Source organism: Corapipo altera, unplaced genomic scaffold, assembly GCF_003945725.1.
Source record: "Corapipo altera isolate COAL_440 unplaced genomic scaffold, ASM394572v1 67, whole genome shotgun sequence".
NCBI lineage: Eukaryota > Metazoa > Chordata > Aves > Passeriformes > Pipridae > Corapipo > Corapipo altera.
This window is the reverse complement of record NW_020884906.1, coordinates 6,304,494-6,330,165: the sequence shown is the minus strand read 5'-3', so window position 1 is coordinate 6,330,165 and position 25,672 is coordinate 6,304,494. Positions and strand designations below refer to the sequence as shown.

Genomic DNA, 25,672 nt, shown 5'->3' with positions numbered 1-25,672 from the left:
AGAGAAGCTCAGGGGGTATTTAGGGCTCTGCACACACCTGGACCTGCAGAGATGGTGCTTTAGCCCCCTGTTGTTATCCACTGTCTCTTAAGCTGATTCAGTGAAGTGAAGGAGAGTTGACTAGAAAAAGTTAGTTATTTTCAATTTTTGCTAATCTGGTTAACATTGACTCTGGTGAGACAGGGAACAGCCCAGCACAGAGCAAACACAGCCTGGGGGGCCAAGGCACCAGGAAAAGAAATCACTTGTGAGCTCCAAGTAAGCTCAGAGTGAGCTGATTATTTCAGTCAAGAAGAGCCCAAGGGACACCAAGTTTCTTAAAAAGAGTCCAAACTTCAGCAGCTCCACAGAGGATATACAAGCCTTGCACTGCAAATGCCAAACACAGAGATCCAGAGGGTAACTCCAGCATTGTTTACAGGGAAAAGAGCTCTTGCCACCTTTTAGAGCTGCAAAAAGGCTGCCAGGTGCTGGCCCTGGCCCAGGAACAATTCCACTTACCCATTTCCCCACCTCCAGTTAGAAAATAAAGGCATTACAACCAGTTTCTTCCAAAAAATATCCTTTATTGTTTTGGTTGTAAATATAAAAAAAAAATGCATTGCACAATTTAACAGACCTACTGAAAAGTGCTACATATCAACAGTACAACAGAAGTTGTGTCATGCAACAGAACAGGAAACCTAAGCAAAGCAAGAGCACAACCTGAAGTCCTCATACCTTCAAGCATTTTTTTTTTCCTTTTTAACAAGAACGAATTCCATCCACTTAAAACACATTTAAATACAAGGTTAGAAGAAAAGGAGCAACTTATGAATTGTTAATTGAAAGGTCTGCTCCAAACACTGATGTCTTTTGATTGAAAACCTCATTCATGTTGGAAAAGTTCAGATATAAAAGAAGTTCAGACAACGGCTAGAAAGTAATTCTATTATATACCTAAGATGTGTTTCTTTGTAACTGAAGTTATTTAGAACTCAAGTTTTACAGATAAAGCTACAATTTGGTACTACCTCTTCTGCTCTAACACAGTAAATGAGCAGGAAATTCAACCAAGAATGAAACAAAAGGAAACTTGAGGCTTAACTGATGTTGTGGGAAATACTGGGGCTCTATAAAAGAAAAAAACCAAATGATTTCCTCTGAAACTCAAGTGTATAAATAGAGGAGTAATAGAAAAACTCCTGTTGTCTCACCTAATTAAAAAAAAATCCTAAAAGTTATCAACAGTTGTCCATAGTCCTCCAAGAGTGGAATGACTGAGTCCCTAAAGCAACCTAAAGTGGGTGTCATCAGCCTTTTGTGGGTGTTTTTCCATGCAATAAAGGTGAAAAGAAAGCAAAAAAGAGAAGGAAAAAGGTGAAAACAGTTAACAACCCATTCTATTTTCAGCTGCATCTTCCAGTTGGCAACATCAAGGCAAGAATTATTCACTCCAGAAACTCAGAAAGTGAAACAGCCTTCATATCATTTGCACTACAAAAGCATTACCTTACTGAATGTTTTTGCAGTGAGCTTCTCTCTCTGTTCTCAAACTGTTCTCCAGGAGTTTGGGGTTTTAAAGGCAAACAAAACTAAATTTCCCTGTCCCTGTCACCTCTACCACACGTGCACATACACACACACACTCTCACAAAGGAATGTAAAAAACCCTGAAGATACAAAGGGATGATGTTTTTCAGAAAAATTTGACAGCCCTTTGTCTTTTTCAAGCCACTTCAGATTTAGAGGTTTAAGCACTTGCATATTTTCTGGTTTCTGTCAAGCCTGTGGTCTGACAGCCTGTACATGAGTGTGTGCGCTCGTGAGCATGGGAGAGGAGAGTGGTGAATTCAGCAGGAAAGGTGCAACTTTTTCCATACAGACACACAATTACTCACAACCTCAGTTTGAAAGGGACACAGATAAAATCCTCTTAAAAGCCAGGGAAGCCCCACTTTGTCCATTCACAGAATTTTCCACAGAACACTGTACTGGGGGGAACAATGTATGATGTGATAAATCAAATGCATCCACGACACCGAGATCTAAGGCACAGATGGAAACATTCTGGTCAGCCTCCCTTCTAGGAAGCCTTCCCCAGGGGTTTAGAACAGCATGGAAGAACATTCCAATCAGCTCAAATGGTAGTAATCAAGAATCCTTTGGTTTTGTGCAGAGATCAGACTGTCATGATGAAGTGCGCACTTGTCTGTGATCCTACTACTCATTAATTCCTTCAATCCTAGTGTGTTCCTGGAGTTTCACCACTTACTCCTCCAGCTAAGAGGAGGCTAAAAACTACAACACAAGCTAATAACTAATCCAGATAATGCCCAGAACTTGTGTTTGGGGTGGGGCCATCTACAATATCCTGCCTAATAGAATTCAAGGTTGAAAAGAACCACTAGACAATCCCAGTTTGACTTTGTGCATATCACAGGCCACAAATAAGTAATTTAGCCACTTGTTTACTCAGTGAAAGATGTTGGATTTGAATGAATATGACTTACATTCCATTCTATGGGGGTTCTCTGAAAGTTTAGCACCAATTCACTGAAGACAGATGTGCATCACCTGTAATTCTGCGCAGATATAGGCACTGTGTGTTTGGTTTGCTTTGGTGACACTGAGGAAATCAGAGCCCTTAGGTTAGGGGAGAAAGTGTTACTAAACTTTGGAAAAAAAAATAGTATTGAAACTCCTCAGTGGGTAAGAAAGACAGACTAAGGAGCTCAAAGTGGAAAACTATGCAGGAACTAATACATACGTGGTCCATCTCTTCTCATACCAATGCTCAGTAGTTCTACTGCTCAGATGTGAGCCATAAACCAGCTCTTTCCTCCTGTGTTTCCAAATGAAGTGAAATCACTCTCCTCACAAGGCTGACTGATAAAAGAAAAGAATTCTGATTTGCAGCAATAGGGGGACAAAAATATATTGAATCACTGCTTCAAAGAGCAGCCACATCATTTCTGGTAATTGCACTACGTGGAAAATATATTTTCGCTTTTCCTTCCCTCCCTCCTACACTCTTGCCTAAGTAAGCAATCTTTGATTTATTTTTTTTCTCTTTACTGTGTTAAGATTTGCAGATTTTTAATAGTGCTTGACCTTGTTTCTCCACCACAATTTGATAAAATAAGCGCTTTCCCTCCAATTGTAACCAGTTCATGATGCAATGAGCTTGATGGTTTTTCCATCCACATCCAGATAAAAACTGTGAATCGACAAAATGTTCAGCAATTCAGACAAATTACCCCTTCCGCTTCCTTTAAAGTCCCTTTCAGCTTCCCATCCAGTGAGATCTGGGATGTTAGGATTTAAGCTGCCAGATTTCCCTGGGCCTTGAAGCATTTCTTCTACTGCCCTTTGCTTGTTGAGACAAAACTCCAACGTCATCGATACTAGAAATGGTAAAAATCACACACGATCACTGCTGACAAGCAGGAGACGACACTGCAGGGGAGGCTTAACTCTGAAAGCTCAGCAAAAACACCAGTTCTTGGACAATGTGACCACTGGTTTCTTGCTAGGAAACCAGAGGTGTTTTTGCCATGCAAACACCCATGTGGTATCTGTGCATCTCAGGGAGATTTTAGCCCACAGAGGAAAGGATGTGAGGGACCCTCCCCAGCTCATCACAGTGTTAAATGACTTCCCTGGCATCAAGTTCACAACCAGTGATAAAAGTGGGAGGATTTAAAGCACTGGTTTAAAAAAGAATTTACCTATTCAACACTTCTTACCCAGATGCATCCCAAAGAGTATTGCTTAATTAATTACAACATTATGTATGAAAGATCTAGGTATGGATCCCTCCAGAAAATCTACTCGCTATTTAATTACTACGACAACCTTTATACACTATTTCAAACCATTCCTTAGCTGAGGCTTGGATTTTTGTTGGTTCTGTCACAGGGACACAGGTTTTCACATGTGCCATAAACTTCAAATTATATGTCAGATTTGCTGTAAAAAAAGAAAGAAAAAAAAAGCATCTCTTCATCTGTCTGCACAGCTATGGGGAGGCATGCTGGGACTCAGCTTTGCCTTCCCCTTCAGCTCCTTTTCCCCCTTCAGTCCCCAGTTCCTCAGCCCAAGGTACCTCTGCTCACGGAGAGGGCCCTGAGGTTCACCTTTCGTGCCTCCTCCTTGCATGTTCCTGCTCACACAGAAGGGAACTCTGCAAGGAAAGCCATTAGCTGCAAAATCTCAGGACAAATTAAAACCAAACCCATGCCCTGTGCTTAGTCCTACTCCCCAGGCCTATGGTTTCCTTTTAAATTTTGGCCCACCAAGTGGATGACAGTGGGGACAACGCTGAGGAAAACTCCATTCCCCAAGTAGAACCTTCTGAGCCTGTTTCAGAGTGTGCAATCCCCAAATGTTCCAGCTGCTCCTCATCTTAGCACTGGGACAGGCTGCAGGTCACCTCCAGCAGCCTGATCTTGGAAGAAAACTGCTCAGAGGAGGGAGGAGGGAAGAGATGCCCACAGTTTGCATAACTCTGAAGAGTCAGAATCAAGCCACGAGTGGAATTACAAGGGTCACAAGATCATTCCAGACTATGAGCTATCAGCTGGAATGACTATCCCAGTGCTGTCTCAGGATGGACAATCCCTGTTGTAACGAGACTCAGTCTATCTGCAGCAGAGCACAGTCTGTACTGAGACTGTCACAGAAAAATGTTATTCAGTATTTTGAATTTTAAACATATTTTTACATGTTTTATAATTCATGCTGAACATAACCTTCCCATACAGACCAGGTTTAGCAAAGTCCTTCAGGTTTTTCAGGTAGAAGACAAAAAGAAGAAGCAAAAAAGACAGAGAAGCAAAAAACTGACTACAAGTCCATGTGGTTTGATATAGTTTCTGAGATAATAAAAAAGCCAATTTCTTACCCTTATAAACTCAATTCTTGTCTCTGAAGTGCTACTACATTTACCTATGGATGTGTTTTATATGTGCACATTTTGTGAGGATGGCAGCTGAACTGTGCAGAGTGCAAGAAAACAGCTCATTGATTAAACTGGTATAAAATTCATAAATTTATCCTAATTGAAAATTTCTGCAATCTCAAACTGCTTTCTTGCACTTACTGCACAGTCTGCTACTCCCTTGCAATGGCTATATCAGGAAAAAGAATAAAAATCAGCTACTTTATTTACTAGAAAATAAAGCAAGTCTGATCATATGCAATGATACACTCATTAAAATAAAAATACACAAAACACAGCCTGAGATTTTAATTCTAGGATTTTTGCCATGAGTTGACACCGTTAACGGATTTTTCTTCTCCTTTGGTTTTTCGTGTGATCCTGTTTAAGAATTTTCTCTATTCAAGTAAAACAAATGGAACTGAACACCAGAAAACAAAATAAAGAGCACATTTCGCTTCATGAAATCAAAAGTATTTTTCCCCTTGAAGAGCACATTCCTTGGTGTACAGGATTTACACTTCAGAGAGCTTAGTACTCGAAGGTGTTTCGTAGAGATCTGTTGCATACAGATGAAAATGCTGCATTGATGGAGACATATTGCTGCCTGCAGGACTCAAACCTGCTGAGTTTACCTGAGCTTGGTGTTTTTCTCACTGAATGGAGCCAGCACAGCACTGGAGAGGGATCAGAATGCTGGGACAACGCTGCATCACTGACAATGTTGCATCGGTTGCACGTTGGCTGAAGGCGGAGCCGGACACCCCGAACGATCAGGGTGGTGGAGAGAACCCTTTCTAAAGTGCACAGGCTGACAGGAGCCTCACCAGGCTGGGGCTGGCAGGTTCTCCACCCCTTGGACAAGCACCTCAGTGTCTTTGGTTGTTAGGTTTCTCCAGCTCTCTTGTTCAGCTTGATCACGGCCTCCGTGGCTTGTTCCGGCAGGCACGACGGGTCCGACAGGATCGATGTGGTTGTGCTGAGGTGCCGGAGGGTGTTCAGCACCACTGCAAAAAAAACCAGGCAGAAAAGCAGCAAGAAAAGCCATTAGTCTGACTGATCTTTCTTCTGCACCCCTTGACAATTAAAAATGTAAATTTAATACTTGCTGAACTGCAAGGAGGAACAGGTCATTCCAAAGCTGAACACAAAATCTCACATCTTCCTTCATCATGACATAAATCACACTGCCAAACTTATTCCAACTAGAGCTGAATATTTGAAATTTAAATGCAGTTTAAGGCTGTTTAAGTTCTGGTATATTCAGCAATATGGTTTTTTTCTTCTGTTCAGTGTTAAACACAGAACCAAGTGTCTTCTCAGTCAGAAGAGGTTCTAATTTTTCCACTGAGCTAATAAAAAGGAAGTGCAAGTCATATTCATCATGTGCTTTCTTTGTCATCCTCTGACTTTCAAGAAATGATATTATATATGGTCTCACTTCCTATGATCTGGAATAGCTGCAGGATGGAACTTCACTTACTTGGCCTCAGGACAGGAAGAGAACAGTGCTGATCCAACCAAGCCAGTGCTGTTTCATTCAGATCCTTAAAGCTTGTTGTGGAAACCATCGCATTGAAGGACTCAAACAATGGCTTAATAATAATGCTGAACTGCAAACCACCAAATGTTAAGGGAGACATCAAAGGAGGAGTTCAAAACATTCTCTGGGAAAGGCTACTACACAGAAAATACTGGATTTCTTAATGGATTCAACTATCAGAGGGATTGCAACATTTCAAAAAATATTTGTTCAAACCTGTAACACTAAGACAAAGGAAAAATGAACCTCACTTCCTAATGACACTCATTATACTTTGCACAATCCCTCCTTATTCACCTGAAAGGGGAAAAAGGCAAGGGGGGAAAAAAGAAGGGAAGGGGGAGGTGAAAGGAAGAAAAGCAGGGAGGAGGAGGGAAGGAAGAAAAGGAGGGGGGGGGAAGGAGAATGTGTAAGTTTGTAATTTTTTTCCCTGAAATCTTTGCTATTCCCTCCCTGTGTAGGTTTCCCAAAAGACAACCAGAGCTGCAGTTACAGCAGAGTCCTAAAGATTTCTTGCACTACCTCACCTTTGTGTGGCATTTTATTTTCCAGTTACCTCCCATACATTTAAGCTGAACGAGCTGTGTCTCAAGACAGCCTGAAGGCAAGGATTCCTATCCATGCACGGATGTGGATGAAAACTGAGGACACTTGTTATTTAAGTAACTTGGCTTAAAGTCACAGCATCAGAATCCCAGATTCTTGGCTCTGAATGTCCCAGTACCAAACTCCAAGTTCAGCAGGTTGACATAAAAGGATACAATCCAAAACTTCCAGTTCTGCAGGGTCCTGCTCCTCACATACTCATCAAACATCCTCCTCATGTGGTCAAACCTCTGCCGTGTTACGGGAACCCCGGTAGCCGGGAGCTGCTGTTGACAGGAACTGGAAAGATGTTCCAAGGTCAGGATCCCACCAAAGAGGACACAATTCTCTTCCAGACTAAATCAGAGCATGAGAAAAGTGTGTACCCCTACTGAGAAAAGTGTGTACCCCCACTATTTCTGATCAAGGGGCTTCCCAGCGCAGGAGGCTGACAAAATGTAACTGTTCCAGTCAGGAATACAAACTGTTTTCCCATCAATTTTGTTTGTATTCAAAGTGATTCTCAAGTTGCTACAACACACTTGTTACAAGCAACAAAACTGAAAACAAAGTATAACATAGAACAAAGTAGTTTTGGGCATCCAATCAGGAGAAGGTACATTAGGAGTCAAGGAAATATTTACAGTTACTCCTAATGTTACAGAAGAAAATGTAATGGAGATTCTGAAGAGACAGATCAATTTAAAATAAAATTAAACAGACTCCATGGTACTTTTTAAGAAAAATAAAAAGGTTTTGATTTGCTGCTAATTCTAATATCATTCCTAAGCCTAAAACTTCTGGAGATGGAAGTAAAGCCACTGGGGTTCTCAAGATGCTTTACAATAGCACGTAACAATCATAACCCCACAGAGCAAACTAAGGCAGTAGGAAAGTGAAGTGATTTATCAGTTATATTCAGCCAGTGCCAAACTTCTGGAGTCCAAGTCTTGTGTCTCACGTGCTCAGTCCTATTTTCCTGTAAAAACTGACTGCATTTGAGAAGAAAACTGCAGCAAAGCCACTGAGAAGAGTAAGAGTGTTTGATCACCAGTGAGCACAGCTTTATAAATTAAACATCACCACTGGCTTCTTCTCTGAATTATTCTGATGTGACACATCTTCCCTGACGCTGCCACTGTTGTGCATTTGTGCTCAGAGTCCATGTGCATTTGTCCCAGTGCCCATCCCACAGGAGCTCTGCCTTTAGTCTGGAGCTGATAGCAACTCCACTGCTCTTCAGCACCCATCTGCTGTGTGGTGTGAGCCCTGGGCAAACATTCCCTCTGTTAACCAAAGCAGGACAGAAAGCTCCCCAGGTCTCACATGATCGTGGCGTTCAGCTCCTCGATTTCCTCCCGGAGGCGCCTGGTTTCCTCTTGCATCTGGGTCCTTTCCTGCTGCAGTTTAGCAATATATTCTACTGCTCTCTGGAGTGTGATTGCATGGCTGATCTAGACCAAACACAAACACAGAGCTCATCTTCTGCAACAAAGTGAGACACACAAAGAGTTTGCTCCTAACCTGCAAAACACTCACAGAAGCACTTCAGCACCTCAAGTTTCAGCACCTTAAGTTTCCTTCACTGTGGTGCAAAAAACACGGTCAGGCCAAGCAAAACACTTCAGACACTAAACCCTTCATTTCTCTGACTCCTCTTTGAACTCTAGTACAGAGAAATGTGGTTGCAGTGGTTGTTTTCTTCCAGACATTACATTTCTGCTACTTTGTTGAAAGAAGTATTTCAATAATTTAGAATGTTTTGTTTCATTATCTGTCCTCTTAAAAATATTTACAATTCTTACTTAAGTACTGAAGGATGTGCTACATCTGCTGATAGATTTATGGTGCTGGTAGAAGCATTGTTTGAAGTTGACAATATAGATTATTTAGTTTGGGAAACCTGAAGTTATTAAACAGAAGTTAACATGTCTAGTTTCTTTCAAATAGACTATTCTAGTCAAGAAGTGAAATTCTGATGACATATCACCTTGGAAAATTATGTAAACAAAGAACAATGCTACAGAAAAGGCTTTTATATTTTCCATGGTTCAAAAGGTACTGGTTTTATAGGACATTTAGAATTTTGTTGTACAGATAAATCTGTATTTCAATTTAGCGAAGTTAAGTAATGTAGCCAGAACATGTTCTTAATTTGGACAAAGCCATTTGACAACGAGAAACCAGTAAGGAAGTTTTTCTTTGTAAATCTATGCACAAAAGACAGGTGAAAGGGAAAAAATGCCTTGAGAACATCTGCCAGGCTGTGGGCACAGGGCCAGGTTCTTAAAGGCAGCTGAGTGACACAAGATGTGGAGTCCTAGAGGGATTTTCCAAATCGCCCGAACTGGCCATGCTCCTGACTTCTCCTGGGAGGCAGAGGTATCAATGGTGTCAAAGTTTTACAGATCTCCCTGAGCTTTTCCATTCTCCCCGTGCCTCACTGACATGTTTCAGCACTATGTGCAGGCACACACACGGTTGCTCTGCCCTCTCTCAGTTGACCAAAGGCAGCTCAGCTGTGGTTCACGTGGCACCATCCCAAACTACCCAGCTGTGCTCATAAATACAGGCATTAACTCAGGCCCAGAGTCAAGGTGTATTAAACCAGGCCCAGCATCACACCAGCAGCATCTCCCTGGCTTCTGGCTTTGTCAGGCACAATAAGCTGACAATACTGGCTGGACCACAGTCTTCTCAAGTGCAGCTCAGGGGACCAGACCCACCCAGAATGGGTAAAAAAGCCAATGTGACAGAGGAAAGGTGGCATTACAGCAAATGCAAAGTCAGCTTATGCTGCAAACATGACAAACATCTTCACTACTGGGGTCTCAAGATCAGTTTTTCTTCATTCCCTGTTGGCTTTAAAGCTGCATTATTTCATCAGACAAGACTTGTTCAATGTTTGAAGTTGCACCAGAACAACAATGTCTGAAGGATGAAGTGCTTCCACACACACTTGCTGACTACAACCCCTGGATTTCTCCGCTTCCCTTTTCAAATCCCTCAGTTCAAGTATCTCACTGGCAGACCAGCATTCTCAGTCAACAGTAAAATGATTAAATTTATTAACAAGTCTTTCAGAATGGCTCTGTTTTACATTTCACATCAAACTGTTAGTGCTGCCAAGGTACTCACCGACTTGGAGTTGGCTGACACCAAACTGCTCAGGGCACTGAAACCAATCTTGATATTAGACCTTCGTTTCTGCTCCGAAAGATGCTTCATCCTTCGATTCTGCATAAAGAAAAACCAACTCAGTCTACGCTGTTCTGCTTTACTGTTCTACTGCTATGATCACTTCAGCTATTCAAATTCAGTCATTTTTGTTGACTTGGGGCATTCACAGTCTCCCCAGTCAAAGCCACGGGACTATAAATTTGCAAACAATGATTAAGGTTTTTAAAAAATAGCTGTCACTGTTTTAAATTCAATTCCAAACTTTGTAGGTTTTCTTCCTAAAGTATAAGTTTTTATTTACACCATTTCTGAAGTCAAATTCCAATTTTTGAGGCATGCAATTAGTTAAGATTTTGTTGAAGCTTTTCTGTTTAAAACAGTCCATATCACTTATTCCTAACACATACAGAATGTCTACTGATGTAACAGGTAGCCTGACAAAAAGAAAAAAAAAAATAAATAAGAATCCACAACTCTGGCCTACACTGAGGATGAAGACTTTGTCAGGGATGAGCATTTTCATTTGTAGCTTTAAAAACTTACTTCCTCTCAAAATTCTTGTGAATTAAGTTCAGCTAGCTGAAGCCTTTTAACTGCATACTTTTGTCTGAGCAGTTTTCTTAGCATGAGCAAAAAAAGTTGCTAAGTCTTGGGCCACAAGCTGCAAACTTGTGGGAGACAGAGAGCAGTGCAAGCTGCAAGATAAGGAAGCTGTGACTGTCAGCAAAAGCTGCAATCTGTCCAGATAAACCAGCTAATGACCTGTCTAGAGATAGGGAAAGAATCCAGCAAGGAACAAGAAGATCCCGGACCAAAACCCACCACTGGACCAAGGGCCATGGGCAAGGCGTGTCAAGAGCGTGTGAAGAAGGTGCTGAGTGTAAGGGAATAAAAGCCCGGGGATTTCTCAGCTCCGAGTCCCTCTCCAGAGGCACCAGCCCCAGCTGTTCCTATGAAAACCTTGACAAAGAACTTCAGCTGCAGCAACTGTGAGGGATTTAACCCATGAGCCTGCAGAGCTGTCTCTGCACCACCCCGTGCTCCTCCCTCTGCACTGCCTGTTGATTCCTCTTCCCAGTTGCCTCTGCTGGGCCTTACCCTGTGGTTTTTGTTATCCCTGTTTCTCTTACACTGCAGCCAGTGGTGGTGGTAGAGGTGTATTTCTGTGTGAAAAGTTCCTCCCCCACCTCCAGCATTGCATGTACACATCCATCACCCCTGGAACCTCAGGAAGCTGGTTATGGGGGGGGAACCAGATGTTCAGGTTAAAGGAAGATACAGTTTGATGGGCACCATTATTGTCTATTATTTGTTCTGAATATCATCTGTCCTGGGCCAATGTTGACCTGTTGGGGGAGATGTTCTGTCCAGTTGAGCAGGATAAGACAGTTACAAAGTACATGGAGTTGGTCCTACAGGCAGGGGGAAGCTGCAATGCTCCTTCTCAGGTTGATCCTGACTGGAATTGAAAAAACTGGAGATAACTGTCAAACAGTGGTTGGAGATCCAATGAATGCAATTAGAACTTGTGAGGACATAAGAGTAAATTCAAGTAAAGTACAGGAATGTAGACAGAGAGGAACACCCCAGTAACTACTGGGGAAGATTGCAACAGGCTTCGTTGACAGAGTTCTAATAGACAGAATTCTTCATTGACAGAATTCTAATAATAAATTGGCAGCAAGCATGTTTGTGGACCAAGCCACCTTTGACATCTACAACTGTTTTAAGCATCATATGCCAGGTTGGCAAGGAGGAAATTTGAAAGATATTATATTACCTGGAGGTTCAAGGCTTTTACAGCATGTAAATGATCTGGTACTTGCCAGCAAAGTATATGAAGGTTGTTTGAAAGATACTATTTGTCTGTGTAGAGTTTTAGCAGAAAGAAAAGGTCACCCTGCATCTCTTTCTAAGCTCCAGTTGTGTTGTCAGGAAGTAGAGTATCGAGTATTTATATTAACAAAAAACCAAAGATTAGTAGACCCAGAATGGGTTCAGGCTGTGAAAGAAATATCTTGATCAGTAATAAAGAAAACAACTGGGAGAAATTTTTAGGCACAGGAGGATCCTGCAGCCCCTGGATCCCCAGGCTGTAGAGTTAAGTAAACCATTGACAGAAGCTCCCAAGGCAGAGGAAGTGGAGCCTATACATTGGCATTCAGAGAAAGAAAAGACTTCTCAAGCTACAAAAGGAGCCTTAGTTTCTGCTTCAGCACTGGGATTGCCAGATTACTCCAAACCCTTTGAGCTATTTATGCAGGAGGACAAAGGAGCAGCCGCAGATCCCTTCTCAAAGCCGGGCCCACACAAAGCTGGGCCCACACCGCCGCCCTGTGGCTTCTGCTCAGCTCGGCTCAGCTGGAGCAGCAAGGAACCATTCACTCCCATGTGACAGCCACGGCACAACAGCCGTCCTGAAAAACCAGTCACCGACAGCCTGGAGACTGAGACAGAATCCAATATGGATCAAAACAGCTCCAGACCAAAAACCATCCCTGGACCAAGAGGTGAGTGCCCGGAGGGTGGAGAGTGTATGAGGAAGGTCCAGAGACCGTAACGGTACAAAAGTCCAGGACCTTCTTTGTTCTGGGTTCCTCTCCAGAGGCACCAGCTTGCGTTGTTCCTATTTTTTTCTTGGAATTGGATGTCTGGGACTCTGCTGCAGGAAACCTGGAGTAAGAAACTTCTTTGTAACATAGTTTGCCCTTTGAGAACACATTCCTGGCAGAGTGAGGCCTTCTGGTGGGAGCTCACCATCACCTCACTCTGGAAGGGAGGAAAATAGTGTAATAAAGCAGTGAAGTGGCTGCTCGAAACCACAGGAAATGCAGGTTCAAGAGCAGGACTGCTATTTTCGGTGCCTTCTATGCTTTTCCAAACTGAAATAACAATGTTACCTAGCAATACAGAACTGTTGAATTTAACTAACAATGCAGAGGATCAAAAGAACATACTCCTAGAGACTGGCAAATACCACTGCTTCTCTCTTTTCTTACAAAAGAGCTACTAACAATACACATCCGAAGTAATTCCTGTCAGAGCAGCTGAGTTTAAATGGCTATGAAGCCTATTTCATTGCAGAATTCTTACTTTTAAGAACACTATTCCATCTAGTGACCCCTATCCCACCATCAGCTAGCCCTGATAATCTGTTCCTCTGTTAACTCACTCTCTAGCAGCAAGAATAGGCTGCAACTACTGGTTGTGAGCATTCGTGCCATGCAAATCACTGCAAACTTTTATAAGTAACTTGTAGCATGGTCAGCAAGGGCCAGTTCTGATTCTCCTCTGCAACAGAACTAGAACTGAGTGCAATCACAGGCTGCAGGTGTTAAACTTACCTTTCTGCCCTGGGAGTAATCAAGCTGGTATCAACTCACAGGATAGGCAGAGCCAGAGAAGCCAGACAGGGGTTGGCACTTGCAAAACAGTTAAGTAACACTCCCTTTCACATCAGAACTAATGAGAGGGTTGCAGCTGATTGTTCTGCATTGGTTTTTTGTGGATAAGTTTCTCATACCATCACAGAAAGTGTTCTGACAAGGTCAGCTCCTGTGTGAGGCACAACCAGCGCCAGGTGCTATCTCTAGACCGCCGAGTTCTTACCCCAGTAATTCTTGAAGGGTTTTACAGGTGTAACTTGTAGAGTCTGTGGAGCTGCTTCTCTGTGGAGCAGCAAAGCATCACTGGAGACATGTAAGTAACTCAGCAGGTCAAGAACTTCCCCTCCAGCGATGGCCAGAGCCCTGCAGACTGAAGAGCCCCAATAGAACAATGGCAAAAAGCCACGGTTTAGAACACTAAGCCTGAAACCTTTGACCAAGTAAACTGAGACCTGTCACAACACTCCTGTGAGCCACAGCAGGAACTGCTGTCATGACCATAAGGACCTGCAGAGGTACAGCTAAGCCCCTCTGGTGACACATCCCTGAAGAGCAGAGTAGATTATTAAAGACTGACATTTAGAATTGAACAGAGCAGCACAGATGCAGCAGCAAGCTAAGCCCAACACACAAATATGCTACTGTCCTGAAGCACAACCTTCTCTAGTCCATGCTCAGAAAAAAACAGCAAAGGAGAAAAGCCCCTCAAAGGAAAGGACACACACCTTAAATGCAGCCATAGTAGGGTCAGTGGCAGGTTTTCCTGAGCAGCTGTTCTGAGGAGACTGAGGGCTGGGGCTCTGCTCAGAGGTGCAGGGGGAAGCTTGGCCTGAATTCTGGCAGTCCCGGCCTTCATAAAGGAAGAAACACAAGTCACATTAACAAACAACTTCCTGTAGCAAACGTAACTGCTGAGAAGTTTCTACTCAGAAATGAACTGAAATGCAGTCGGCAACCAAATTATGCTGTTTGATGCAGCAACCACATGCTAGAAAACACCAAGATTGCTGGGAAAGCTTAGAATTTCATGGCACAAGCATAATACACCTCAAATAGCAAGATGTAATACTCCTTTCACACACACATAGTTCAGCAAAGGCATGTTGAACACGTAGGCTGTGACTCCATCGTCCTGCTGGACTGCCCCATTTGACTCCAATTGCCTGGGACGTGATGGTGACAATTACAAGCCATTTAATCACCAAAACCAGCTCCACCAATGCACATGCAGAAGGATCTTTGCACTTACCTACTGTGTCTGAGATCCTCCAGTCAGAATTAGAGTTATGACACTGAACAACAAAGCTATTCAGCACTTCCTACACAGATGCCTTTCAACAGGTTTAATTTCTTGGTGACTACGACAGCACATCCTTTTAGAAAGGAGCCACTTGCAGGAAGCACAAAATCACAGTTCGTGGGAACACTGCACAGTCATTTAAGACAAAAATTGCAAACAACTGGATGCAACTGAAGCTGCAGGGTAGAAGGGGATTATCCAGGGATCCTCAAGGCCCATTTATACCCTGCCTAACCAACAGAAACACACATGTGCAGGGCAGAGAGAATGCTTAGAGCTTTCTAACTTACTAGGTGTAGGTGAGGGAACTTGTGAACTGCAACTGTGGTTAGGGATGTGCTCTCCTTTCACCAACACATCCTGGACTACACTAGGAGAGAAGAGATGTGAGACTGTGGACTGGCTTTGTTGACTACTTGGTGCTCGCTGTGCTGGACCAACCAGAATGTTACTACGGAACTCCGTCACCCCGGGAGCCTGGGAACAGCACAGAAATAGCACAGAGAAACACAGAGAGAAAGAGAGAGCAGGGGGCAGTGTGGGGGCACAGGGAGAGAAGGGATGAGAGAATGGAGAAAGTGGGGGGAGAGAGAGATTAAGAAAGAGAAAGAGAGAGAGAGAGATTTGTTACCTTGCCTTTCACTAAAAGCAGCAAATTAATACATGATTAACAATCTGACGACAAGAAACAAGGGCTAATATCTAAGGAATTGGCAGGCACCAAAGTCAGGCTTCTGGCAGGAGACCAGTGTCCTTTCATAACTTAAAGCAGTATTATAACACATCAACAACATAATATACTAAAATCTATTTCCATCTTCCTGCACACAACATATTGGGGAAACCCACTCACATACTCAAGGCATGCTTTCCAATATGTCAGTGGAAAGGTGACTTTCCTGGCTCCTTCCAGCTTAAAGCACAAGCCATCCCCATCCACAGCACTGTGTATACAGGCCTCCTTGGAATCTTAACTATAAAGTGCTTCCAGGCCCATAAAGTAACTAAATTAAAGACAAGCAAATGTAATGCTGATTGCACAAATGCATACACTGGGCAACAGGTCATTTAGAGGACTCGTTACCCTCCCGAGCACATTATGGCTCTCACTACTTGCAAACAACAGGCCTAGAAAACAAATATATTATTTTTTGTTCTTCTCCTTACTCTGACAATTCCAGCTGGTGCAATTGCAACATTAGACTGAGACGTGGCTGGCGTCAAAATCCCCTCTCTTTTTAAAGGTGCTGGAGTTACAATCACAGCTCTGGACTGTCCCTGAAAGGCAGCTGAAGAACACAATTCAGTTAGAATAGTTAATGAGACAAAAAAAAAAAGTGGAGATTATTTTGTATGAAATAACTTGTCATTAAACAGGGGGAGGAATATTTGGCACCTATTTGGTAATATTTCACTGCAGTGCAAAGTGCCACCAGTTTTCCATTAATCTCAATCCCCTTAATCCAGTACAAAGGACTCCAATACATCAGGTTTTTTCTGAGGTTTTTAGCATCAGTGTTTCCAGGTGAATTTACAGAGGTACATAGTAATTCAGGGAGCTGCAAAGTGTCTTCATTCTGTCAGAGCTGGGTTTGACAGGAGGAAGATCATCTTCACCTGTCCTCTCACATCCGTACTTCTTGTTCTGCTGACCCAGGAAGGGTCAGTGATCCAATACTTCATGCTTCCTTCCATATATATTGAATCCTTTTCCTCACCACTTCATTCTACCAGTTTCTTTCACTATCTGGTTTTACAGCTGCCTCAGATGACACACAAGCACAAGACAAACAAATGTGATTGGGAATCAGCACCAAAATTCCAGAAAATAGGCTAAAGAACCAGGAGTTTTGCAGTGCTTAGACAGCTAGAGAGAATTCTGAATAGCAGCAAATGTCTCCACATAAATCTGTGAAGAACTCCATTTAACCAAGGCAGATGTGCAGTTGGTTCTTGCCCAGAGTTCAGAGAGAACATGATGGACCCTCCTATACTGTTACTAAGGGAAGAATCAGGTAAAGACAAAGCTTCCATCTGGTTTTTTTGAGAAAACTGAACCAAATTTATTCAGTTTCATTCTCACCTGTATTGGCTTCAGCTCTCCCTCGGACTAATAAAGTCATGATGCATGAGAAGTGTCACCACAGCTCAGGGCCTGCAGTTTAGCATCAGGATTCTGAAGGGCACACGCAGCAGGACAGGGAGACAGTGCAGGATTATCTAATGTCCCCTTCCTGACTGATCATCTGGGACTGTGGTTTGAATCAGGTGGAGGCTCTGCACATCCTTTACCAGAGAGGATTGCACAAACCTTGTGGCAGCCCTTGCGTGGGGCTGTCGGGCACAGAGCTCTGTCACTGTGACACAGGGAGCTCATTCTTTGAGCATTCCCACGTCTAAAGCCGGAATCACAACCCTTCCACTGTTCACTGACGTTCAGCTGGACTTAGGACATCTCTATTGAGCTCAAGTGCCTACTCTTAACCAGTGCATTAATGCTGCTACACAGGCTTGGTATTCCTGACTTCCACATTTGGGGAACTGTAATGATCAGCAACAATATTTAGAAATCACTTTACATGTTTCAAGTTTCTGTCCTACACATGCACCTTTTGCAGACTTTTCTCTCAAAATCAGCACATTTATCCTGAAGGGGTGATAGGAGACTTCTTCTCCACGTGAAGCCTTGTACCTGATGAGACAACCTGTACAGATTTTTGAGTCCTAATACCACTAGGCAGTAAATGTGATGCATCCCTTTCTAACACAAGACATAATGGCATTTGCTTTATACTCAGGAGATGATTTGTTTGTCCTGAACACAAGTGACAGGCATAAATGCCTCAGTGACCAGTACTGGCATTTATTCTATTGCCAAAAATAAAGCTCTAGTCTTTATATAAAGTCTTGGATTTGTCCCCGGAGCTTGGTGTCCCAGTACTTAAGGAGCACTGTGATGCCCAGACACACACCACTACCAGGAATGACAAACAGCAACAACTTTAAATCTAGACGAGAAACGAAGTCGTTGGTTGTGATGGTCTAAAAGCAACTGGTAAAGCACTGGGAAAGTGATATATGGGGTGAGGAAAAACCCAGGAAGCACTAAGAAAGCCAGAAGCAAAGGCTTTCTCAAAATGAGTTGCCTACTATGCTTTACTAGGTGAGAAATGCCTGTCCTGACTGCTGAAGGTACACAGAGTCTTTATAACACACTATAGACAGGACCAGTGCCATTAACACCCTGGTACATTAATCATGGACCAACCTGATTCCAGTAACATGTCAGAATTAGATCCTTGGTTCTGTTCTTCTCCTGAACAGTGATTTTAATTTTTTTTTTTTTGTGGGTAAGCTCAGTATCAGGCCTTAGCAGACACACCTACTCCCTAGTAAAGCCTGTTTAACAATACTCCTCCAGGCAGGGTTTTTCAGAATTATTGTTGCTCATTTCAAGTGGCTGAAGTCACTTGGCCCCCAGCCAACACAAGTCTAAAAACAGCCTGCAATAATCCCAACAAAAAGCTTGCTGTCTGTCTTGCTCTGGCCTTGGGCTTTCCCACAAGAACCACCACAAGCAGAACTCTCTCTGCTCATCTTGCTATTCTTAGCCTTGTGCCAAAGGCTCCAAATCATACCCAGTGTGGAGGTCCCAGCACATCAGTAGGTGCTTGTGCTCTGACCTGAAACCCATGTGCTCCTGAGGGCATCTCAAGAGTCTGCAGAGTGCTCAAGACAAAGATCTCCAGTTCCCTCATGAGATCTCCTGATCTCTCCTAGGGAAGAGAAACACTCTCTCCCTACCATCTCCTCCTCCACAGTGGCTGAATCCTCTGAGGGGCAGAGTTCATCCCAACAGTGTGACCTAAACCTGAGCTTTCCCTGGGCCAGGAGCACAGAGCCCATGTGCTGATGTAGCTACAAGCCCAGCACTGCTGTTACAAGGAGAGACCCCCTTTTGCAGGTTGGCTTTTCACACACAGCCAAACTGCTCCCAATCTTTGCAGCAGTCCAGAGCATCCCACTGACCAGTGTGGCCACACCCCAGTGCATTCAGGGGTTCCATGGACACCCTCAGCAAGTTGTATTTTTACTTATTATGTAAAGCAAGAAAAGCAAGAAGGTCTTTCCCTCCTGCTAGTCCCACTCAAAAAGGAAACCCATCACCCCCACAGTGCTGCTCACCTGGGGTGATGAAGGCATTCTTTACCAATAAGGACACTGTTTCAGGCTTTGGAGCAGGCACTATTTTTTGTGACTGTTTGGGCCTTGTCCCAGCACTGGCCAGAGGAACAGCTTTGGGGAGTGCAAATGTCAGCTGGTTCTGGAGCTGGGGCCGGGGCTGCCCCTGCACAACAGTAGTCTGGAAAGCCAGGTTACAAGGCACTCCTGCCCCCGGCTGCTGCGTGGCCAGGACAACGTTCTGGCTCTGGCTGAAGGTGGTGGCAGGGGCGTTGTTGGTCAGCGTGGCAGAAGCTGTGTGTGTGATCACTGTAGATTCACAGAGCCCAAACTTGGGGGTTTCTGGTGCAGCAAAGGCAGCCGGTGCAGGGCTCAGGGGCACCGCCGGCAGCGGGGACTGGTGCTGTGGAGTCGCAGGCTGAAGCAGCGGCAGGGGGGGGCTGGAACACTGGCATGAAAGTTTGTGGCCCGCTGAGAGACGAGTCTGGAGAGAAGTCCGGTGGCTGGATGAAAGATCCCCCACTTCTAATGCTGGAACACTGGTCAGTGCCAACGTCAGGAATGACAGGAGCAGGTACTGAGGAAGCAATCAGTCCATCATCGATGTTCCCTGCTGGAAGCGTGTTGGACAACGACCCCGACGGCAGGACAGGAGACTGACAGGAAAGACAAATATTACTGATTCAGACATGTCTGAACTCCTCCTGAGGAGCACATGGCTCATGTCAGAGCCTTCTGTTTTCAACACTGAGAATCCCTCTTACCTGGGAGGAGTGGCTGCTGCTGTCTGTTGTGGCTGAGCTGACAGCAGACACAGAAGGGAAATAATTATTGGAGCGACTGGGCGTGAATAATTCTGAAATATGAAAGGTCCCCTATTAATTTTCTACTTTTCATACTCAAGTTACAGCATTGCTAAATCCTAAAATTCACAGGAATATTAGTATTCTTTAGCAAATAATGAAACCATGCCCTTTTTGCTTCATACAACTGCTGTTGATTAAGCAATGAACTGTTGTTTTCCAGAGGAACCGATCTCTTCAGGGCAGACTTCAGTCTCCAGGTAGGCTGGGACAACACAAAAATCAGTCCCCTGTTTAAGGTTCACCTACACTCAGACAGCCAAGAGCTGATCCCCAATGCAGTCCCACAAAGCTCAGTTATGTGATGCAGGCTGCATGCAGGGCCAGAAAATAGATGTGACTTTTGACTTCCATGGAGATCCATAACCATCAAAGTTGTCGGCAGCAGTTTAATGTCATATGAAATTTCCTCAACACTACCATAAAATGTTCGAAGGCAAACAAAATATTAAATCTCTTAATCACTAAGAAGTGTTAAATGGGAAAACCTTAGACATCTGCAACATAATTTATTCTTGTTTGAAAAACTAGTTCACTAATCGCCAATTTTAAAGAAATTAATTGACTCTTTATTATTCTTACCCTGAAAAGGCTCAAAAGTATCCATAAAATCAAAATTTGGCTGGAGAGGAATAAGCCCTGGTTGAATCATGTCAGCATTTCCTAAGTGTCCTGCAAAATTCAGGAGACAGATTAGATTAGCTTCCCATCACTCACACAATAACAGCAGCAGGAATAAAGCATTTGGCTAAAACATGAACACACTCCACATCCAGGCTTGGCCAAGATATTACAGAAAAACTGCTGCTGAAATGAACTGAGCATCTGCTTCTCTTCAGAACTACAGCACAGTTTTGAAATCAAAACCACTGGGGAATGAAACTTTCAATTACTAAAATGGAAGAGGTGAGACACGAAGGCTCTCACTAACAACTGGGGATTGCCAAGCTTGGATGTCTCCTGCTCCCAAATCTGTCCTGCCCCTGCTGCACAACACAAATTTGCTGGGAAGCACAACCTGAACCACCAGAGCACAGTATTGTAAAGTAAATCATTGTGCAGTTCATTTGCCTTGAGTACAATTCCTGTAAACCACAGTTGCTCTGGGGTTGCTCAGACATCCCTGCAGCAAGGATGGTGCACAGTGTCCCATCAGACAGAACTCTACAGCTCTTGGAATTGTTTTTACAGATGGGAATGGCACTTGTTCTAAGGGACAAAACCAAATTAAAATACACAGGTGTTCCCTCAAAAACACACCCACAACTATGCTCTGAGATAAATAACAATGCCTTCACCACTGACAAAGGTAAATGCTGCTCATTACAGATTTATTATTCACAGTAACATTTGAAGGCAAAGCTGGGAGCAGCACACAAGAAGCTAAGACAGAAGTTAAATCTGGATGAATAACTGAGATTCCATAACCTATGAAGACAGCTACAGTCTCTGACCTCTTTTTCTCTGTATCAGCAATATAAGATAGACATCTTAGGCAAGACTGCAAGAGCTGCAAAGCAACAAACCAGACTTTTCATAGAGGTTCTCACTACAACATAGCTACAGCCAAGAAATACCTATGTCCCTGGAATTTGGCCAGGAAACCAGCTGATGTGAAGACAGTGTGGAGAAGAGTGTGTCGGTGAACTCGGACATGAGCATGTCTGCATCCAAGAGGCTGCCTTCCTCCATAGGGACTGGGGTTTCTCTGCCATACCTTCTTTTTTGCCAGAGAACCACATCATCATCCTGCCAAAGGAAAGGAAGAGAAGTCAGGCTGCTGTCCAGCTGCCGCCACCACCACAGCCTGGTGCAGATCTATAAAAACTGTCCTCATTTTTCACATTTTTAGGGAAAGAAGCTCTCTTTGAGGAGCCATCAAATGGACTGAAACAGACCAGTGGTGCTTCTTATACACCAACAACTTCAGCTCACTGGTTTGAGCAACAACAGAAGACTTCTGCAGAGTAAATACCATGACAGGTTGGAAAAGGTTTTTGCCCAAAAACCAGATGTTGACTAGAAGGACATAAGACAAAACAACTTCATCAACACCCTCTTGTTTGATTCATTACACATGTATTTTTGCACCTGCAGTTTAACAACCCCTTGGTTCGAACAAAAATTAAAAATAATAAAAACAGCAAGAATGCAAAGCAAACAACTCCTGTTTAGGGAGAAGTATCTGGAACTCTGAAATGCAGTGAAGTGTAATTGTATTCTGACTTTGCACAAGGTGTGCTGATATTTAGCCCATAGAAAATACAACATAATGTGACTTGGCTTACCCATCCCTCACTAAAGGCTGAGCTAAACTGCATTGCCTTGCAAAACAGAAAACAGAACAGTGCTTCTGATCATCAGTTTATATGCCCAAAGCAAGCTTTGGTGGGCTTGAGGGGACATACTAAAAGGTGATACCACTGTTCCTTTAAAAATTCCGTCTTTTTTTAGGATCCTGGTACAATATCTGCCTGAGTTGGACACAGCAGGAAGATCTGCAACATGTAGCTCACACATCCTCACAAATCCAGTTACACAAGCAGGGTAGCAGCACTAGTTACAACTCAGTAACAAGATGGAATCATGTGCCAGCCCTCAAAGAGGTTCATCTCTCTGGGCATACAACACTGATTCTCATTTCTTCTGTCACAGCACTTTACATTCAACCTCTCCTCCATCCAATTTAAGCTACTAACCTTACATTGCTCTATAAGGCACAGAACATGAAGGTGTCTAACCTTAATTGAGGCTTAAGCAAGATGCTTGTCTTAGATTTTAATCAAAGCAAGCTACTGCATGTTACAGCTTTGTTATCTACTGTGGGTTCTACAAGCACAAACGCCATTACCTACCCTGACCAAACTTGAAAGATCTTCATCTTTATGTTTCTGTAGCTGCAAAAGGAGAAAAAAAAGAGATGGTAAAGTCAGAATAGGGCCTGTATGTGCCAGAAGAAGACTGATTTTGCAAAACTTTTAAGACCCAATCATGCACAATCAGTCCTAGCACAATAATTTTTAGTTAAGTGGAACTAATCAGACGAGCATGTCTGTACCAGTTTATCATCTGGTTTCAGTGCTCCTGCATGCTAGAAAAAGTGACAGAAAAACTCAAAAAGCAACAACATACTGATCAAGCTCAAGTGAACCAACAGACCCTTTTCTTGAAGTATGTTCTCCACTTGTGGTATTCCCTGATGACTATTTCAATTCTTCGTTTCCAGTATTTCCCTTCTGTTGCAATGGCCTGAGAATACAAACACATACCACGAATTACACAAGGCCTGAATATTCAACATGTTTCCAAGCAAATATTCAGGCATAAAAAATGCAAAAGAAAGCATGCTAATTCTGTTTGAGCTCATGTATCAGCAGCCCACGCTGCCCCAGAGTTCAGCTATCACAGAGCAAATCTGACAGTACCAACTTCATCTTTCCCACAGAAACCAAACACGAGATGATCTTTGGCTGCACTGTCAGCATCTCCCACAGCAGCTCAACCACAGCCAATAGTTAAGAAATGGCAAAAAAAAAAAAACAAACTAAAATTAATTTTCTGAAAATAACATGTAAAGCACAGAATGTGAATGCCATGAGGTTACATGCAGAGACACACATGTAAGCAAAAGCTGCTACAAACGACACAAAGCAATATAAATTTGATGTCCAGCTCAGGGAGGAGTGTGACCTTGCAGGTCACATACTAATGGCAACAAAAGGATCAGACATTATGAGTCTTTGATGTGTCACAGAGAGCAGTGTATAAACTGGGGAGAGCAGACTAATGAGAGCCTTAACTTTGTGTCCGAGGGTCACTTTCAACACAAACATCAACACTGTTCTTTTGAAAACCTGACACAGTTCCACAAACTCATCTGGAACTCCTTTGAGCTATAAATTATTCTGGAGTTATGCAGTACAGAGAGAGTCACGTATTGCCACATCAAGGGCCTCACTGGTTTTCTGCAAGGTGCCAGAGGGCAGATGTTAGTGTTCATTTATGTTTACAAGAGCACAAAAATGAAAGAACACAAACTCATATTTGCTCTTTCTGTGAAGTTACTCTGACACAGAAAGAAATTGCTTTTTGTCTTGAAACCGCATCTTGCCAGTTACATCAAATACAGAAAACTCTTGCAGGGTCACGCAGATTCAGTCCTGAAAACAGTTGTCACTCTGATTTCACACCAACTTCCAGCCAGAAGACAGCTTTGGCTGTCAAAATCTTAACTAATCAAACTGCACTTCTTTGACTTACAATTCATTAAACTGGAACAGTAACATAAGTTACACAGATAACAAATGTCCTTCTGATCGCACCTTGATCACCTTAATGTGATATACCTACAAAACCAGGTTCAGTCTGCTTGTAATGGTTCCTTCTAAATAGAAACAGAGCAAAGATTTGCTCTGCTGCCCTCATTTCTAGCAGACCAGGAAATCAGGTTATGAAGCCCAGAGGTCAGTGGTCTGTCCCTCAGGTGTCACACACCTCTGGCCGGCGATGCTCATCCACATCCACGGAGCCGTCCAGCGGAGTCACGAAGTGGCACACGGGGTTCTTGCGCTTCTCCAGGTCTGAAACAAGAACCAAAGTGTGAGTGCTCAGCACCTGAAGGATCTGCCCCTCTGTAACTGCAGAGGCAACACGTGAAAAGGAGTCTGGCCAGGGCTCCTTCCCAACAACAGGAGACAGAGAGCTCTCAGACTGTGCTCAGAGCACTCAGTACATCCCCTGGGACCTCTCTAGAAAGGCCCTGAGCCAATGGCTCTCCCTCTGAGACATCAGCCCTGAGCACATCTCTGAGCTTGTTGCCAGACAATCATTTCCACCCTCCTGTTGTTCCATTTGTCTCAGGGAAGCTGTGACACACGAGCACGGTACTTACACTGCATGTACCAGGCCCTCCAGATGGCGTTATTGAGACGGATTTTATCTCTCCACTGAAGTTTCAATCCCTTAAAATTTTTCCATTTTGGTGAAACCAACCTTCCACTGAAACAAAGCAGACAACAAATCATTCTACTTTCAGTTTTTCTCTCCTTTCAAGACAACGTATCTCCCCTAAAACTGCCAAACTGTCAGTAGAAAAAAATTACAAGTCACACTCGGCCAGTGACAACTTTTGCCATGTGCTGTCCACAGCTCACAGAGCCAGGAGACAGAGATTCATCCAGTTTTCAAGATTCCTTCATGTTCTCATCCATGAGAACTAAGAACTCAGAACTAAGAACTGTCACAACTGGTCTCACAAGTATCTTCAGCAGGAATGAAATTCATTTCACCCACTCTTTTCTTCTTGCCATTATCCCACCTTTTAAAATCCCCACCTATGAGTTTCCATCAACTGAGAACAAGGTTACACAAAATTAAGCCCAAAACCTGGCCTAGAGGTTTTTGAATGTTTGGCCACATATAGTTGCAGCTTGGACTTTTTGAAGTTCATTTCTATAGTTCCACTCAGTTTTCTAGGTTGGTAACACTGGAAAGGAAGAATGAAATGCCAGTTCTGGCCCAAGAAAAACCAAACCCCGAGAATTCTACAAGGTTGGCAAACACAGCTGGGCACAAAGGATCACCAACAGGCTAGAAATAGTAAGTTTTTGCCAAGGCAAGGCAAGGCTGGAAAGAGAAATGGCTTATGTATGAATGATTTTGGGAGGTAGAAGGGAGATGGAAGGAAAAAAGGAAGAAGTAACAGAGATTCCA

General features: G+C 43.3%; 1 protein-coding gene across 1 annotated transcript in view; it reads right to left on the bottom strand.

The window, feature by feature from the left end:
- Nucleotides 1-545: 545 nt before the first annotated feature.
- MLXIP (MLX interacting protein) overlaps nt 546-25,672 on the bottom strand; it is a 47,249-nt gene continuing 22,122 nt past the window's right edge. Inside the window, 17 exon segments of the mRNA XM_027652067.1 lie at nt 546-5,928; nt 6,405-6,534; nt 7,226-7,349; nt 8,376-8,503; nt 10,188-10,286; nt 14,341-14,465; nt 15,206-15,392; nt 16,083-16,204; nt 19,101-19,536; nt 19,538-19,753; nt 19,862-19,953; nt 20,543-20,632; nt 21,538-21,709; nt 22,816-22,857; nt 23,120-23,209; nt 24,455-24,540; nt 24,852-24,958. Coding sequence (XP_027507868.1) covers nt 5,807-5,928; nt 6,405-6,534; nt 7,226-7,349; nt 8,376-8,503; nt 10,188-10,286; nt 14,341-14,465; nt 15,206-15,392; nt 16,083-16,204; nt 19,101-19,536; nt 19,538-19,753; nt 19,862-19,953; nt 20,543-20,632; nt 21,538-21,709; nt 22,816-22,857; nt 23,120-23,209; nt 24,455-24,540; nt 24,852-24,958 — 2,368 coding nt within the window. The 3' untranslated portion in view covers nt 546-5,806.